This window comes from Protomyctophum parallelum (genome assembly GCF_964188405.1).
Source record: "Protomyctophum parallelum genome assembly, chromosome: 3".
Lineage (NCBI taxonomy): Eukaryota > Metazoa > Chordata > Actinopteri > Myctophiformes > Myctophidae > Protomyctophum > Protomyctophum parallelum.
In genome coordinates this window covers 34,605,743-34,625,257 of record NC_139698.1, presented here as the reverse complement: position 1 = coordinate 34,625,257, position 19,515 = coordinate 34,605,743, and the positions used below count along the sequence as shown (strand labels likewise).

The 19,515-nt window shown below is 41.7% G+C and overlaps 1 protein-coding gene across 1 annotated transcript in view; it reads right to left on the bottom strand.

The window, feature by feature from the left end:
* The window catches only part of LOC310855938 (CUB and sushi domain-containing protein 3-like), a gene marked incomplete at its 5' end in the record, with an annotated part of 374,665 nt that overhangs the window by 156,695 nt on the left and 198,455 nt on the right, over positions 1–19,515 (bottom strand). The window contains 2 exons of the mRNA XM_083761135.1: positions 983–1,096; positions 18,089–18,205. Of these exons, the coding sequence (XP_083617261.1) occupies positions 983–1,096; positions 18,089–18,205 (231 nt within the window). The remainder of the gene's footprint in view (positions 1–982; positions 1,097–18,088; positions 18,206–19,515) is intronic.

Below are 19,515 nucleotides of genomic sequence, written 5' to 3'. Positions count from 1 at the left end.
TGACCTCATCTGATTGGACAGTATATGCATACGGTGACATACCCAACTCAACTATTCTAACTGAACAATATTCCTTTACAGATAGGCAACCACACTTGCAATTCTACATGATTGAATCTTTCTAGTTCTCAAATGTCATTGAATGATGCATAAAATACTTAACACTTAACATGTTACCAAGCTTGCAACTGCTGATTAAGAGACATGTTGCTGATTCTGAACCTAAATCACACGTGATGTGGGGAGTGTCTTCTCCTGCAAAATGTATGTGTACCCCTGAGCATCAAGTTGTTTCTTGTCATACGACCTACACCTGATGACGCAAAGCAATGAGTTTGACATCATGGGCGTACTTCAGAAGAAAAGATTTAGGTTAAAAATCATGGTGTGTATATACAGTACAGAATGCACTGTTTCTGGAACAAGTAATACTGTACAGCATCATTCAAGCAAAACAAGTGATAATATCACAGGAGATAAAGCTTGTTTTAGCAATACATTTGATCTACTCAATTATCTTTGTAATCTTTAATACTGTACTGCTATAGCTGGAATGCAAATAATTTAGATTAGAAACTGCCAAGACCTATGTTATACGTAGGGTGTGACAAAAAAATTACACTTGTTTTGCTTCAGTTGTTTTAATTGGCATCTTCGAGGAATTTATTAATTTGCAATCATAACCCATTAGGTATCGTTATTATACTCCATTAAATCATGATTAGAGGACAGGGGAAAAACATGTCTTGACAGCATAAAGCATTGTTTGGATTTTAGTTTCCCCAGGGAAAATCTATTTATGCATTATATCCAAACGGGGAATGAAACACTGCAGCTGCAAACAGCTGTGATCAGCTCAGATTCATCTGAGCTGAAAAATAAAAACGCCGGTCTTCCCGATGAGCTGGTATTCATTTAAGTGAAAGGTCAGAGCGAAAGACATAGGGATTCAAGTGTTTCAAGTGTAGCATTTTGGTCTTACCTGAGTGGGATCCATATATGGAAGAAAGGAGAGGGGACTCTGTGGAGGGCCCATCGAAGATGTCAACCACATCACTGGTCAGCGTTTGGAACACCACAAACTGACCAAACAGCACTGGGGAAATATAGAAACAGAGAAATGGTCAAAAGATCAAATTAGGTGCACTATCTAATTTGATATGTTGCCAATGAAGAGTAATATAATTGGCTTTCTGTACGGGGGAGAATCAAAACATCTGTAAGATCTTTCAGAATTTTGGCACTTAAATAGTCAAAACAGAATAAATCTGCTGTACGTGCCTTTGACCTTTGGGCAGTAGTACACAGACTGATAAAGCTTGTATCAGGCCTATACATATACTGTAGCTATAATCTTCCTCCATTTCAGAAGCATCCTAAACCGTGTTACACAGTCATAAACATCATCCTTCAGGTGGTTCAACTACTAAAATGTGTTCATTCTGACCATGGCTATTGTCAGCCTTGTTAGGAGCACTACAGTCTGGGAATTGAATTTGCCTCTGGGGGCGCCGCCTAATAGAATGTGGATAACAGGATGGTGGCCCGTTTGGTCCGGCATCAGCACTCCTCTTCCGGCGGGGCACTTATGTTTTCATTCCACTAATCCCCAATGTACACATGTTATGAATGCCCCTGTTAAGTTATTATTTGTACCAGTCCATGAGACTGTGATATGGCTTATTCATTTCAGTAGTATTGGCCTCTTGGTTATCTCTGATATTTGATTTATTTACAATGTTCATGTTCATCAAATTTTGTGAAAAATTTTCTAACTTTCATCATTAATCATTCCATGTCATCATACTATAATTCTGTCTGTCTGTCTGTCTGTCAGAAACAAACACTTACTGTATCTCCTCATTGCCTGCACCAATCGCTCCCTCTTTTCACACAGGCATTGACCATATGAATATGGAGGTCTTAACGGAGCCCTTTTTTCGATTTGACACATTAATTATTAATAATGAATTTATGGCCCAGGCCGTAGCGTAACGGTCTGGGCACCGGACTGGTAATCCAGTCGCAGTGTGCCGCGGGTTCGACTCCCGGACCCGACACGGCCTTTACTGCATGTCATCCCCCCATCTCTCTCCCGTTTCCTGTCAGCCTACTGTCTGTCCCTTCAAAAATCAATAAAAGGCGTAAGCCGCAAAAAAATATCTAAAAAAAAAAAAAAAAAAAATGAATTTATTAGTGAATTAAAAACGCACCGGGTCACAACGGGTAATGGCTAGTGACAATAATTTAGTAAAATGAGGTTTGACCTTTCCTAGATGCAAATGTAGTCCGTTTTCTGTGTGTTTCCTACATTTTTAGTCTACTCATAATGTGTTCGAAAATCACGGACGAAAATAATCCAATATAGGACCACCATTATTTGGGCTTGCGGCCCTTGGACTTTTGGTATTTTGCCGAGTGGCCCCTGAGCCACTCAGCTCCATACATCTCTCCATATCTCTTAAAGGCTCCAACTTTTAATTCAATTATTAAGACCATTCATGTAAAATGAACGGTTTTGTTTATCACGAGAATAATAATTAAATCTACAAGATTAAGAAACTATGACAATGAACGTAAATTATAAAAATAAAAAAAAGGTCCCACATGAATATTTCCAATTAACTTCTCCTGATTATATCGGGGTATACATGCCCTTGAATGTAATCTGATCTTTATGCTACCAAATGAACGGACATGACCGATTGCATCACCGGGTCTGTGGTGTGTGTGCGCGCGTGTGTGTGTGTGTGTGTGTGCGCATGCGTGCGTGCGTGCGTGCGTGTGTGTGTGCGCTCTTTTGAAGCAGATTCCAGCCTCGATCTCACCCTCTGAGTGCACAGGCATTGTATAGGTATAGGAGCTAAACATTCCTCTTTGCTCTTTGCTGTATGTCCCTTCATCTCAGTATTCTCTCCACTCTCACCTGATGAAGATGTATGCATGGCACAGAGAGGATATTAGTATGAGATAGTACCACTACTCCCCATGCTGACAAGTGGGTTTAATCTGTGAAAAATATCCTTGCTTAACAGCGGAACTCTACAGTAGGCACTTCTTCATGAAACATTACAGAGTAATGTTTCATGAAGTGTTCTTTAACCACTATCTATATAGTAGCAAACGTGACCAAATTCGTCTAGAATAGATGATGGTAAAGGAATCTTGAAGTTGTATCTTATTATGTTATTACATGTCACACATAATAACATGGAGTGGTTTGTGTTCTATTACGGGTCCATACATTAGGCCTACATGCATTCTCAAAGTTGAATTAACACAGAGGATTTTGTGGTTTACCATTGTCACCGTCAGATTTATACAAATAATTCACAGTTTTCTTTCAAGCTAGAACATGGAAAACACATCCTGGTTGGGTTCAGTATCAGGAGCACGATGAAAGAACCTTTAAAAAAGAAAAGCTAAAAAATAAATAAATATTCAACTCCAACTGGTGAACAGCAACTTAGGGGAACTCGTAATAGGGCATGCTGTGAAGAGTGGACACCATTCGGCAGTCAGCACACTCCTAATGGACCTGAAAACAGGTTTTGCCTGCAGCCACTGCATTCGCTACAGGCACCTTGAGGCAAAATACACAGGAGGCCCATTTGAAGAGGTGTTTAAGACATTGGTAACACAAACACAAAATGGCAACATATGTTTGTCCTGCTGGCTATGAATTATGTAAGAGCTACCTGTCATCCTCACTCTGTGGCAGTTTAGAATCTCCCTGGTTAATATATTCCCAATAGACCAGCTATGGAACTTTCAAAGAGATGTGAGGTAGGTAGAATATGAAAGGCACAGAGGAAAAAAAGGAGAAATGGAGAGTGTGGAATGGGAATGTAACAAGTTTCATAATAAAGGTGACTCACTACTTGTTCAGTGTGACATGAAATAGATCGAACACCAACAGAAGTCAAAGGGAAATGACAGCCAGGAAACTTTGACAAAACAAAACCAACAGTGTGTGTGTGTGTGTGCGCGCGCGCGGACAACTCATGCACACAAAGGCAAGCAGGTTGATCTATTCACAGCTTTTCTCTGTTTCTGTTGATAATATGGTAGCTGCATATGGAAAATTCAATGCCTGAATATGAGATGCTTCTCCCCCAAGGGAGGGCTCACTGCTTAGTATACCAACTAAGCAGGGACTCTGTTATGTAGAATAGGTTGTACTTCATAGCGCGCACACACACACACACACACACACACACACACACGAGAGTGGCTCATTTCTCTCTCTAATCCAAAACTATCCGAGCATGACTCCAATCTGCTCCTCTGTTGTAATCACGTCCAGCTATTAAGTCAATAAATCATCGTAAACTTGTAACCTAATTTATGCAAGACTATGATGAATCCTTTGTCCTCTGGCAGTAGAAGTGGTAGAATAATGCTACATACTTTCGAATGACAGAGGGTGTCACATGTTGTGTCTGTATTTATGCATACTATATACATGTACTTTATACTGTATGCTTCACCTTGAATTCTGCCAGAGGGATCTGGCCTCACCAATCTAATTTCCATGTTTGCTTTGTGCATGTGATCATGATATTATTGCTTATCCCATAGCTCAATGGGAATTGAAAATGCGAAGGCAAACAATTACTGGTTGATCATAATCACATATGATGGCAATCTCATTTTCTTTTCATCTGAAACCATAGATATGTTTTGAAGAATGCAATGAGACTTGTGGTGGCTTCTGTGGTCTCCGGTGGTTTCTGATATTGAATGGATTCAGGGAACTGTTTTAATGCAATCATATAAGATTCCATAGCCCACAAAAGTACTCGTTCGACAAATGTACATATAGTCATAATGATCGATTAACTAAGCATTATGTTATACTTTAGCTATTGAAAAATAGCAGATCTACAAGCTCACTTGTAGGTCTGCTATTTTGGAAAGAAATCGTAAAAAGCTTTTACAAATTTCTTTCTGATTGGCTTTTTGTTGCACAAAATGCCACAAATTATGAATGCAGGCCGACGAATATATCCCACCCTTTTCACATTGGCCTTATAGCATCACCAACAGGTGGATATTTGCAAGACATATTTTTGGATCAAAATCCCTCAAATCATCCAATTGCCATCAAATAAGCAATGGCACCCTTTTCACATTGGCCTATTATAGGCCACAATAACCTGACCTGATGGCCTGGTGGAGACCTGTGCCCCGAGGGGCACTTTTTCTAATTAGTGTATGTTTTCAGCCATGATTATTATTATTTTAGATAGATATGTATAATAATACATTTTAAATATTTTTGGTCTGGCTTCTTCATCATCGCCATGGCTTTACTGACAGTGTCCCTCTTCCTGACATAAACAAGGACATATGCTGCCAAACACGCGTTGTGATGATAACAAGACCCAATAATGCTGGCATCACCACACCAAATGGCTCTTTAAGTGGCTGTGTCTACAGCAAGTGTTTTGTGAGGTGTCAGTGTCTTTCCTGTCATACTTTTATGCGGTAAATAGATGCTAGGAATGCTCCTCTTCCCAGCGTGGTGTCTGACATTTCAGCGTTCTTGAAGGCTAGCATTTTCTTCTTTTGGCAGAGTGCCCTGGGCACCTCGAGTAGTAAATAGTTCAAATCTTTGAGAGCTCATCCAAGTGGTATACCGCTCATTGATTTAATTTTACAACCAAAGAATGACTAAGTAATAGACAGCAAGCCTCTGTGTGCTTTGAAAAAGCTCTGCACGTTTCTTTTTTATTCAATCCATTCAACCATACATGGAAAAAGAATATAGATAAATCTGTGGACACATGACAGGCAATTCCTGCTGTCAAAATATGACCCCCCAGTCAAAAAAACACTTTGTTTGAAATAAACACATGCCCTTTTGATGTAAATCAAAAGGGGGGGGTAACTACCTGTCAGTGGGGAGTGTTGGCTGGGATGAGGAGTAGGACTAAGGCCCTATACGTCCTCTCTGGGGAAGGGGGGGGGGGTACTACCTGTGAGTGGGGACTGTTGGCTGATGAATGAATATCAACATCCTAATACTGGGGGGTCAAATGATGTACAGTGGAGGCTAATCACTGATCCTTGACTTCTCTTGTATATTGACTCTCTCCACAGCAGAGACATAATATTAGGATGATGTACAGTACATGTGTGTTTGGGTGTAATCCAGAATAATATTGACATATTTACTAAATATGATCATCTGTGAATTGTTTTAGAAGAGCAAAGTTCCAAATAAGCTAACAAAGAAAAGGAAAAAGAACATCAATATACTTGATTATTTTTTAACTTTGGAATAAGCTTTTTCTTTCATTTAAAAAAGCCTGTAGGAGTAGTAATACATATTATTATTCCACCCTCTGATCTTATCGAACTTCCTAGGTCGATAAGATCGTCTTAATAAGAAACCTACTGGTGATTATTGGTTGATAACATTCAAAGTGGGTGGTGGGCAGGTACTTTACAACTCCGCCACCCGAGGGTGCAGATTAATCATTTCTAATACATGTCATTGCTTACTCAGCGACCTTGATGTGTATACTAAAATAATACTGATCTAATGTATTTCAAATCCATGGTTGAAGAAATTACACAGGTGGTTATTCTATTGTAGATTGTAGGCAAAAACCACACAGACAAATATTTGAGATTTACAGAGGTTTGAGTGTTGGACAATGAATTCCCATTTCTACCATGAGCCTAAGTATTATAGGTAATGTAGCTGTGACTTAAGGCAAAATATGCACACAAAGGTCCATCTAGAAAGGTGTTAAACTAAGCCTCTCATAACAAAAGCAGTGGCTAAAGGTATGAATAAATTGCAACACATGTTTGTCCTTCTGGCTATGAATTATGTAAGAGCGACCTGTCAACCCTGCTTTGTGGCAGCACAGACCTTCAGCGTACACAACACTCATTTACAGACCAGGGGGATCGTGTGACGACAGCAAAGTCACATATATTTTTAATGATCCGTTATCACGGTGAAATTGCATCAGCCCTTTGGCAGGGAGCATGGCTGTACAGTACCTTGGCAAAAGGCACATACAGTTCACTATATTGCTGGGGAGAAACACTCCCCAGGATATAAGAGGGAAGAAGGAAGGGAAGTGGGTATTGTAAAGACTGAGAAGACTAGAGGAGAAAGCTGAAAGATAGAGGAGAGGATACAAGAAATCTGATTGCTAATAGTTAATATTAAAAACATTTACCTGAATTAATATTTTAGCAGCAATACAATATATAAATATCCACCAACTCAATTCATACTTCAGTCAAATCTCTTTCTTTCTCTCTCTCTCTCTCTCTCTCTCTCTCTCTAGACATAGACAGGGATATGTCTGATGGACTGGGTGAATTTATGTTTACCATTCACTCAAATCAGACCAATGTTTATAAAGACACAACTTTGGAAATACCTCTGCATCCCTGTGATGAAAACTCATTCCGTGCCAGTAAGGGTCCAGAGCAGAGTTCATGGATCTTATTAGGTTGCCAGCATTGGCTGTAGCGCCGTGAAGCACTCAGGCAGACAGGCAGGAGAATGGCTATTGCGTGGGATGCAGGAAGTCATGCACCAGTGTGGCCTGAGGCACAATCTTACTCTCCACTGAACATCATCACTGACGAGCCAACAATCAGCCCCCGGGGTCAGCTTTTTCATAATCACTCTCAGCGGCACCCTGTCTCGTCCTTGCTCCTGTTCTTGCACTCCGTATACCGCTGCACTCTGACTCATTATCTAACTCCAAGTTATTCTTTCTCTGAGCTTCAAACTGAGAACTATCCGCACGCACGCACTCAAAATATGAGGACGAAATTTGAGGGCGGAATGCGCCCGCCGATATTGCATGCTGTGATTGGCTGGAAGGTGTGTCATTCTGCGCTGTGATTGGCTGAGCATCGCATCGATGAGAGAGGGAGCCGAGAGAGAGGTAGGATTGGGATTGTCATCCCGAATGGGTATGGACTAGTAACTAAAATTATATAACGGGTACCGTCTCCTTTTAAGGGAAATGATTACATAATGCTGTGAAGCTATAAAAAGCTCAGGTAACTATATTCCATATAACTGCATGCAGACTTCATTATAAGACTAAGTATTGGCCCCACTTGCATACACACTAATGTTGCATACAATATGTGTTATAAACTGAGTTTCACTATTGCATATACAACTTCCTGTTCAGTGAACTCAGCTCCCAGACTGTCACGTCTCCCATGTCTGTTATTGCCCCAACAGGTTTTCAGTCTGACAAAAAGTCACAAAGTGGCTGCCTCGATCATTATTATGTTAAGAAGAGCAGTAACACCCTCTTTAAGCTTCACTATCACTGACATCTTGAGCTATATTCCATTCTGATCTCGATCTGCCAGGCCAACAATTTGCCACTCTGACTCTTATCATATCAATTGCTCACAATAAAATAACTTCTTGTTGTCACGGTGTGAGTCAAGTTGAGGATAGGACCCAAACGCAGAATGTGAGGCAGAGGCAGGGAAAGTCCAAACAGGAGTCCAGGTACAGCAAGTCAAAAACACTAGAGGTAGTTGGAACAAAACTAGGAACACAAGGATGGCAAGGGGAAAACTATACTGGGAAAACTAGGGGATCAAACAAGCAAGGCATCAAGGCTACAAAAATACTCACAGGCAACAAACCAACAGAGAACTGAAAACACAAGGGCATATAAATAGACATGGACTAACTAGACACAGGTGAAATACAACAGACAAATCAACACGGGGATTGGCTGGGAGAGTAACAGGACACAGGTGGGGAACACTACACTAATCACAGGGTTAGACAAGGCAGGTAAACATGGGCAACACAGGAAACCAAGAGACACTAGATACTACAAAATAAAAGGTAAAAGTACACAAAAGTAAAACCCAAAACAAGGAACATAGGGAAACACATCAGGGTGACAGAACAGGTCACGGATCATGACACTTCTCATGGCATTTAAAACCACACTGGTGGTTAGAATAGAATATCCAATCCTTCCCTTTCAAGATTACAAATCTCTGATGTCATTGTTTTAGATATTGTTTTTTTCCCACCCAATGATGAATCGTAATATGTGATTAATATCATGCTCTACCAACCCCAACCATACCATTGTTACCAATGCCATTGCCCTCCAAATTCCTCTCCGATATACAGTTATTCATTATAAGTTTCTGTCAGTAATAAGCTTTTGCAGAGAGCCTGACACGTGCACCAGGTGTATAATCTCAAGGAAACTCCTCAATGAAATTACCTACCTGGGTTGGACCTTAGAGGACAACCTCTAGTGAAACAAGCAGGAACACACTGAGGACACTAGCTGGAGCACTCATCCAATGTCATTTCGACATTTCGAAGAACTTTTTTGAGGTATTTAAAAGGTAAAAAAAGTCCCCTTCCATCAATAAGCTTTACGATGTTGAAGAAACAGAGTTGACACTGAGTGAAAAGAGGAGTTACGTTTATCTGGAGTTCCCTGTCATATACTGTACACACCATGTACACCATATACGTATTCCATGGTTTGATGAATTACAATGGCATGGGGATTTCTGCCCTGTGTTGGGGTGTGCGATGGGGATGGATTGCTGTCAATTCAATTCAATTCAATTCAAAGGGCTTTATTGGCATGAGAAAACATACGTTTACATTGCCAAAGCAGAAAGAACAGTACAACAATACAGAAATACAATCAAAACAAAAACAAAAATTATGTACTTTGTCAGATTCTTCAATAGATCAACTTCTATGTACCAAGATCACTCGATGCAGGTATAGTGCAGGCATATACACAATGATTAGTCTTTACGGTGGTTGTGTTCCATTTGATATCCTTCTCCTATCACAGCAACTCACAAATCTTGCTGCTGTGTTTGCACATTGTTGTACTTCGCCCAGCAGATATGGGAGTTTTTTGTCATTGGTCATGTTTTCAAAATCTCCGTGTGTGGTTGTAATCTGTGGGAAGTATGTGTCTCTGATGTCTTGGTACAATGGACAGATGTTTAGGAAGTGTAGCTCGGTTTCTACTTCATTTAGTGTGCAGTGGGTGCATAGTCTGTCTTCTCTCGGGATACAGGTCTGCCTATGACGGCCTTTCTCGATCGCGAGACTGTGCTCACTGAGTCTGTACCTAGTTAAGATTTTTCTTTGTTTTGGGTCGGTCACAGTGCTCAGGTATTCTGCCACTGTGTATTCTCTGTTTAGGGCCAGATAGCATTCTAGTTTACTCTGCTTTTGTGTTGCCACTTTCCAGTGTGTCAGATAGTTTTCCTTTTGCTGTTTTATAATTTGGTTTAGTCCAATGGGTTTTCTATCTCGTGGCTCTGTTTGTGTTTGTGCCCGGAGTTCCTGTGCAGAGTTTTGGGGTGTGCGATGGGGATGGATTGCTGTCCTGTGCCGAGTATTGGGGTGTGCGATGGGGATGGATTGCTGTCCTGTGCCGAGTATTGGGGTGTGCGATGGGGATGGATTGCTGTCCTGTGCCGAGTATTGGGGTGTGCGATGGGGATGGATTGCTGTCCTGTGCCGAGTTTTGGGGTGTGCGATGGGGATGGATTGCTGTCCTGTGCCGAGTATTGGGGTGTGCGATGGGGATGGATTGCTGTCCTGTGCAGAGTGTTGGGGTGTGCGATGGGGATGGATTGCTGTCCTGTGCCGAGTGTTGGGGTGTGCGATGGGGATGTTCAATTTCAAAGTTTCTCGCAGCAGTGGTGGAAAAACTACAAAAATGTTTTACTTAAGAAAACGTATCAATACTGCAATATAGTATATATAAATAAAATATATATATATTTAAAGTTTTCAAATGTATATCTTTTGAAAATAGTAGATCTGCAAATGGAAGAAATGTACAGTATATAGGGCTGAAGTGGTTAATGAATGTATGTTTTGAAATAATAATCAAAATCTACAAAGTAACTAGCAACTAAAGTTTTCAAATAGGCCTAAATAAAGTCAAAGTAAAAATATAGAAATTGGAAATACTCCAGTAAACAAATACTAAGTACAATTTCATTAAGAAAATGTCATTAAGTAAATGTACTTAATTGCATTGCACCACTGGCGGTAGGATGTCTTGGCCAGCCCAATGCAGAGAAAGTGAGGTTGTTCATGAGCTTGGTGAATAATTATTTTTACGGAATGCCACTTGAGATACTTTGGTGACAAGCCATCAGCACAACGCATACCTATTTCAACGCATTGACTTTGCTAAATTAGACTAGAACGCCATGAGTTTGGAGAAAATAAGGTCAGAGCTTCAGTTCTCTTCTATCTATTACTTCTCTATGTAAGGCAGAGGGAGAGAGAGAGGATGATGGAATTACATCCTAAAGCAAATTGCCCTTTAAAATAAAATCATTCCATGGCCGCACTGCCATTTTCCTCTCATTCAGAGTTGTCTTCTTATTGAATTTGGTTTGGGGGGAACTTTTGCCCTCGACTAGAAGGAGCGATATGCTGCCATCCTTTACAGCACTTCCCTGGAACTCCCCATTTTATTTATGTAAAGGCCTTTGTAAACATTGTTGTTATACGTCCAAATCTAATCTTGCATGGGAAATATCATGGCTGGTTCCTCCAATGGGGGGGGGGGGAGAGAGAGAGAGAGAGAGAGAGAGAGAGAGAGAGAGAGCGAGAGCGAGAGTGAGAGCGATAGCGAGAGAGAGAGTTTGCTTTGCCAAACCCTTTTACCTTTTAGGAACAACAGAACAAATAAAAAGTAATATCCCAATACTTAGTGCAATCATCTGGAGCAGTGCATTCCTGTGTTTACAAACAGTGCCCAAGGCAAAGGTTGACTGTAACAGATATTTAATCTAAAAACAAAAAATATATACAAAAAGTGGAGCTATTCTTTGAAATATGACTACAACCATTATACTGTATGTGATAGAATAACAAAACATTAAAAAACAAGCAAGATACACACTGTATCTTAAAGGGGAATACCACTCATTTTCAACATTTAATCATAATCATCAGTCATTAATATACCTAATATATAGCCTACCTAATATACCTTAGAGTTCTTAAATCTGTTTAGCCTAGAACTGGAGGTCTAGAACTTGGGGTCACGTGATCAGTAGCCTCGATACCCAGGCTTTCATTTCGTCTGCGCGAAAGATGAAAGCCTGGAAAAAGCCGTGGGCTGAACCAGTCTAAAAGTGGGAGTCAACCCTTCCGCGTAGGCGTCGCTCTAAATGATGTGACGTAGCGCTGCACTAGGGGGGAGAGGAGGGGCCGGGGGTGACAGACAGATCGATGAGATCCAATCAGGGTGCGCGTTTTTCTGAGGCGCGGCCCTCCCATCTAGGCCAGAAATGTCTCTGCTTAGGTCAGGCTACGTGATCAGTGACATAGGGAAGGTCTACTCTTTGGCCTGCAGAGTAAAATTAGCAACGCAAAGAGCATACATATGAGCATGGTCATAAAATGATGGGTCATAAATGAATGTGGAGCTATTTATTCACTGAGCTTATTATTCCATTTTGTCTTTGCTATGATTAACAATTTGTGATTTATGAAAACAAATGCACATCATACTGCACTGCACATACTGTATGCACTTACTGTCCAAATGGGTAACAAAACAGCCAAGCAGCTGCAATGTGAATATATGATCACATAAATATTGTGCAGAAAGACAGAAATCAATTTTTGTATGCTAGATGTAGGGATTCAGGCAGAGATAAACTGGCCTGCAGTTGTAGCCTGGTTAATAAACCAGACTAATATCACACGGACCGCGGGATATTAGTCAGGGGAGGCTCAGCTTGGATTTCATTTCCAGGGGGGCGGGTTGAAACATTTTCTCTTTGACGCAATTGGTCAGAGCTACTGTCAGTCAAAGGTCTCAAGCATTGAAAGTCACTGTACCAAAGCCCGTCCATATTGCATACCGTGTCCCGATTGGCCGCCCCATTTCTCTGGTGTAGGAAATGGGCGTACAATTGAGCCTCTCCAGACCGTAATCCGCCGGCAGGCAATTGTTTTTTTGCCAACGGCAGATTCGGTCTGGTTTATTAACCAGGCTACTGCAGTTGAGCTTCCACAATGCATATACCGTTATTGTTAGTATACCTGCATTGCTGTGTGCCTGTATTAGATAATTATTCAGAAAACAGTAAGAGCTTGGGTATTATGCAGTTAATCTATTCATAATATGCATATGTATTTAGGATGTCTGTGAGTGTAACAAGCCTAAGGGCCCTAACTTCCGCCTGGGGTAATGTGGCACTAGCAAAAGCACACGTGTTAATCCTATCTTCTGAATGGTATACGCTTTGTTCCCCAATTGTCTAAATATGCATGGCGCCTTGCATGGCGCCATGCATGGCGCCTATTTAATGCAGAGGGGTGTGTTGGACCTAAAAAGAGGTGTAGTCTGGCGCAACCACTGCTGCTATTTTATGCCCAGAGCTACATGCAATTTGCACTCTGCAATCAGATCAGCTAAAAGCTGGTTTTGATGCAGAACGCAAATATGCCCGTAGTATTTAAGCAAGGCGCACATTTGGATTAAGATGCCGGTAGAATAGATACATTACTGCACATCTATACAAAGTGTAGAATGCATTTGTTCTACACTAGACTACATGATATCACTCATCCTATGGCGTGAGCCATTGTGTCCTGGCTTTCTTTATCTGTCTCTGCTCAATGGACAGTTCTATCTACAATCTATCTAAACTAATACCTAAATCTGTCTAATAATTGTGTGTAGTAGTGGGTATAAAAACTGAAGACAGAAAAGTGAAGACAGAAACGTGAGGACGCAAATTGTGGCTGAGCATCACATACTGAGTGTACCACAGATCACCGTATATTGTCCAATGTCAACGTATATCGTCCATTATTATTTGACTTTTCCACAGCAGAAATTAGTTGTCTTCTCCTCCAATTCGTAATGTAAATACCAATCGTACATAGCTGAAGCACAGCTTCTCTTAAAGAGAATGGGAATAAAGTTTTAGACACTGTCACTCGGATTGGTTTAATGTAACACACCAAAGACTGCTGTAATTTCCGCGCTCAAATAATGTGTCACCTAACTAGTAAAATTGCATCCACAATGCAAGTTGCAACTTGCGGTCTGCGCCTTGCGTTGCCAAAAATGGGGCCTCGTACTGCGTTCAGATGGGCAGATGCAAAAATATAAAGATTCACAGTTCAAATTTGTCGCTTTGTCGTTTGTATCTGTGTTGCTCAACAGGGTCATTGATGTCATCAATCGTGCGTCCGTAGTGACGTGTCGGCGTGACGGCCGGCGGGGGAGAAAAAAACAACAACAATCCAGCATGGCGACTCAACTGCACGCCCTTTTGGACCTAGGAATTATTTGTAGCTTTGAATCTTTGTATCTTTCGTTGCAGCTACAAATATCTGATATCTGCTTCACGTCGCTGGCTTCCATTTAAAATGAATGTTAGACTGTATCTTTGCATCTGCCCGTGTGAACGCAGCATATACTACAGTATGTGCTGCTCCTTACACTCTTGGCCAGAGGGTAGTGCAAGAGGAAAAGCCACAGGGTAACCACAATCAATAGAGTTTATCCTGGAAGAGGTATCTTTGCATTAAAAGTTCATATTTTGGCTGGCATTAGAGGAAAGGTCATGGGGTCACACATGGGGATCATCTTCCACGGAGCATGAAAGTGTTGAGAAAGTTTCATGGCAATCTGAACATTATATTTTGAGATATCGTGTGTGCAAGTGTACATTTTGGCATAATGAGGCGCATTTTGGCACATGAGGCGATCTAGAGGTCATGGGATCACCAAAATCAATAGAGCTCATCCTTGCTGAACACATACAATCTCATGTCATGTATTGTGTGCCAGCTCTGGATTTCAAGTTCTATTAACGAATTTATTTTGACACTAGAATGTCTCAACTATTATTGATACTGTTTTGTTTTTATCTTACTGCAATATTATTGGAAAGTTCTTACAAGAGTATAACTCAGAGGATCTATTTGCCTGATTCAATGCATGAGGAATCCAAGCAGGGCCGGATTTAGCCAGCACCACTAGGGTGGGCAGGTAGAATATTAGGGGGGAAGGGGCACTCCAGGAGTCTAGCTTCGCTGCTAGTGCTAGCTTTAGCTTTAGCAACAAGAAATTTGCGCATAGTCGGTTGGTTCACTTCAAATTACAAAAGAGAGAGCGATAGAGAGACAGAGAGAACGAAAACACGAAAAAGTAGAAAGTTGGAGAAAGAGTACTATAAAGTGCTATGACATGAAATGCAATTCTAGTGCTGTCTACGTAACATGCTATAAGTCTGTATAAAATGCTATCTAAGTCTACATAAAGTGCTATCTAAGGTGCTAGGGCAAGTGCTACGGGCCATGGTGGAGCCTGAAAGGGTGGGTTTTCAGACTACGGCGGAAGATTGGGAGTGAGGCTGCAGTTCTGATTGTAATGGGAAGTGCATTCCATAGTTTTGGAGCCAGAAGGGAGAAGAGTTTGGGACGTGTGGAGCGTTGTCCCGGCCTTTTTTGTGAAGGTACTTCGAGCTTCCCTGCGTTGGCTGATCTGAGTGCGCGGGAGGGTTTGTAGGGTTCGATCATACTTGCAAGATATGGGGGAGCCATACCTTTGGTTGCTTTGAATGCCAGCCTCAGAGTTTTGTATTCTGTGCGGGCAGCGACTGGGAGCCAATGGAGGGAGCGGAGAAGGGGGGAGACGTGTGAGAATTTTGGCTGGTTGAATACCAAGCGAGCTGCAGCATTTTGGAGAGGCTTAAGTGCACATGCCGGTAGACCAGTAAGGAGGGAGTTACAATAGTCAAGTTTTGACAAGACTGTTGTCTGGATTAGGAGCTCCACTCCTAGGTGAGGAACGGTCTGATTCGTCGTATGTTTGCGAACGCAGTGAGCCACTTACTATGACAGCAAGGGCTGAATGTCTGTGTGTGTGTGTGTGTGTCACGCTGTTACACCACCCGCCCGCCACCAGAGGGCGCAGCTGTAGCACACACACACACACAGGGCGCAGCTGTAGCACACACACACACACACACACACACACACACACAACCACACACACACGAGCTGCGTTCGCTTCCCGCGTTTGCGCGTCTTACTTGTATAGACTAGTGTAAACCTACAGGATCGAGTGACAGCTGTGATGTGTGTTTTGAACAAGAGCTGACTGTCCAGGACAACACCAAGGTTCCTGGCTGTTGGGACAGACGTTACCCGTCCTTCCTCTTCGATGTCTCCCTTTTGACTGATAACCTGTCTATTCAAACTCTATAGACGGGCCCGCCCCAAAGTCATTAGTGCAGCTGCGCCCTGTAATCGGTGAAAACAGGCCAGACAATTAAGGCCCGGCCCTACCTGGGCCCTCATCAAACCCTGTACACTCAAGACACTGCCCCCGCTGCCACCCTTAGATCTCCATGGAGCTGACCTGTTCTGACATTCCATATGTTGATCTGACCTCATCAAACCCTTTACACTCAAGACACACTTCATACTGTATATGGCCAGACCTCATCAAACCCTGTACACTCAAGACACTGCCCCCGCTGCCACCCTTAGATCTCCATATGGAGCTGACCTGTTCTGACATTCCATATGTTGATCTGACCTCATCAAACCCTGTACACTCAGACACACTCCATATATGGCCATACAGAATTCATTCCATATGTTGATTTGACCCCTCATGCCAAAGCGCCAGCGCTTGGCCAGCAGTCTGCCATCACCCAGGATGCGAGGTCACTTCTCGCCCTCAGGGCGTCTTACTGGTGTTATCTCCAGGTCCTTGTACCATTCTTGAAGATAAACACAGATTTACTGTATCCATGTTGTGGATTCCAGTTGCCTTAATATTATGCATAAATATTAGACTAAAGAATACTCCCTCAAGCCATGGTAGAAATCTTGTATGTCATCAGCGTGACTTCAAGTTCTCAATATGCGCTGTAAATGTACTTCATGAGTCTCAATGGAATAAAATGTAGCCAGGTGCAGGTTTTGCTCAGTGACTTCCACACTCCATTAAGCATTTTTGCAGGCAGTTTAAGCATTAAGGCCATATTCACATGCAGATTTATAAAATAAAAAAAATAAGAAAAAATGTGCGTGTCCCTGGACTCGTAGAGAAGTGGCAAATGGCAGATGGGGATCTAAATTGCCGTGCTGGATCATCAAACATTGTTTTTGGATGTATGGGGCTTCACGGGATAAAAATCCCTGCCTGCAATTTGAAAATCTCTTTACGACTAACATGGAATATTGAGCAGAAATGCATCATGTTCTGAAGAACTACTGAATTATGAACATAAATAGGTGTATGGATAAACTCTGCACACATGAGTTTTCCTGCGCTGTCTATTCCCCACAGCATTCCCCTAGCATATTATGCATAGTTGAAACGCAGTTTTATTGAAAAAACTGCCCCGCAAGCAACGGAAATGACCTTCATTGACCATGGCCAAGGAACTTATTGTATTGCTGCTGGCACGATTCTTGGCCTGTTCAATTGTCAGAGGCAGCATACAAGGGCTGAATACTAATGCAGCAGAAGATAAACATTTTAACCTGAGCCACTGTGACTGTAACCTTGACAGATACTAAATCCAATATGTAGGACAAAAAAGAACAAGTCTTAGACTTCCATGCAATGGAAATTAAGTTCGACAGGGAAATGTATTATGCATGTTAGAATGTTTTCTGTTTTGCAATATACTGTCAGTCAAGTCATGATGTGCTTTGTATACTGGTAAGCTTCAATTTTTACTGTAGAAACCTAGGCTTTTCTCCTCATTAAAATCACTTAAACTCTACATACTTTTCTGACCGGAGTCCCCAGGGGCCGCCACTTTTTTTCCTATTATGATATGACTAGAATAGTGATACTACTGTATGTGTTCATGTGGTAAGACTCAACTCAAAACAGACACAAACAATAACCTTCTTCACACTCTCAATGCTTGGTTGTTGTAGTCATACTATCTCCCAGCAATGGCCAAACATTGTAAAGCTGTAAGTTATAGCACAGCTGAGCAAATCCATATCCAGGTACATTTTCTGCAACATAGTGAAGACAGTGATTGAAAATGAAATGCTTACCAAAGTCTCCGGGGACAAAAATGTCATAGACGCAGCTCTGGCCACTGGTGTAATTATGTGGGTAGTTTGGGGACAACACTGTGCCCTCTGATCCTGTGGAGTGACCTCCGCAAGGAGCTGAGGGAGTGGGAGAGAAACAGACACACATTATTAAAATACATGGGGAAAGAATGCAATAAAGTAGACAACTCCATTCTAAGTGGCACAACTGCACAGGTAAGCAATACTAGGAAAGGAAGAAAATAAATAAATAAAGGTGAAACGGAAATCTGTCATTCTTGAACATAACTGCTGACTAATATGATTTCATAAGATTCACTTTTGGCATGTGTATGCTTTATTTCAGATAGGTCAGTGTAGTAGAGAGACAGGAAACCAAGCGGAGAAGATACCTGAAACACAGTATAACACGGGGGTCAGATTCGATCCAGAGGCTCTAGGCACCCTGACTAAGGTCACATTCTCACCTAATTCTTCAGTAGACTCGATGCGAATGGGCGGAGAAGTTGGGATTCTTGCATATTTAATTTGCTGCGGTTTGCCTTCACATTGGCTGTGTCAAGCGCAGCAAGTTAACGCAGCAGGGAATTTTATCAATGTGTTCAATTCATAAACTATAGCCTATACACAGTGAAATCTATGGTATTAAAATTATACTCATAACGTGCATGTTTCGTGCCGTCTGGGACTGGACGTCTCTCTCTCACTCTCCACACGCACTGTTCCTTTGGCACAGCGCGCTCAGCGCACTGAGCACAGACAGAAAAAGTCCCCACACAGTGACAGCACTCCATGTTTACGGCACGCACAAACAGACAGACAGAATATTCTGTAGGCTACACTGCAGTGTTTTTATGCGTTTCCTTAAGCAATTGATTAATGTATTATTAAGGTATTAATGTACCTCATTTCGACCAGGGCTTCGATCTCCTCATTCGACCACATCTATCTATCCACGGTAACGGGACATCTTTGCGCTGCGTAAAATATGCCTTCTCCGTCTCCAACTGTGTTAAGCTCCTCACCCGCCACATTGTTTGCTTAATTTCCTTTATTTGCTGCGGATTGCATTCCCACCTGCACCGAATCATAATCAAGTGCGATTGGAAGCGAAGCAAAACCCCCGTTTTTGGTCGAAGTAGAATGCGCATTAGGATTCGAATGAGGCTTCACACCTGCCAAACGAAGCGCACTTTCCGACAATACGCAGCAGGATTCATTTTAATGAATAAAGCTTTCTGGTGTGAAATGAATGTCACCTAATACGCTATTAGTGATACTACAGAAACTGAAAGGTTATTTTGGCCTTCAGACAAAGTAAAAAACACTATTAATCAACAAAACATACAAAAGGAAGCAATCTTGAACATTCCACAGGCCTGCCAATGAAATAACAATAATAACAAGCAGCAGTGTGCTTTCCAACT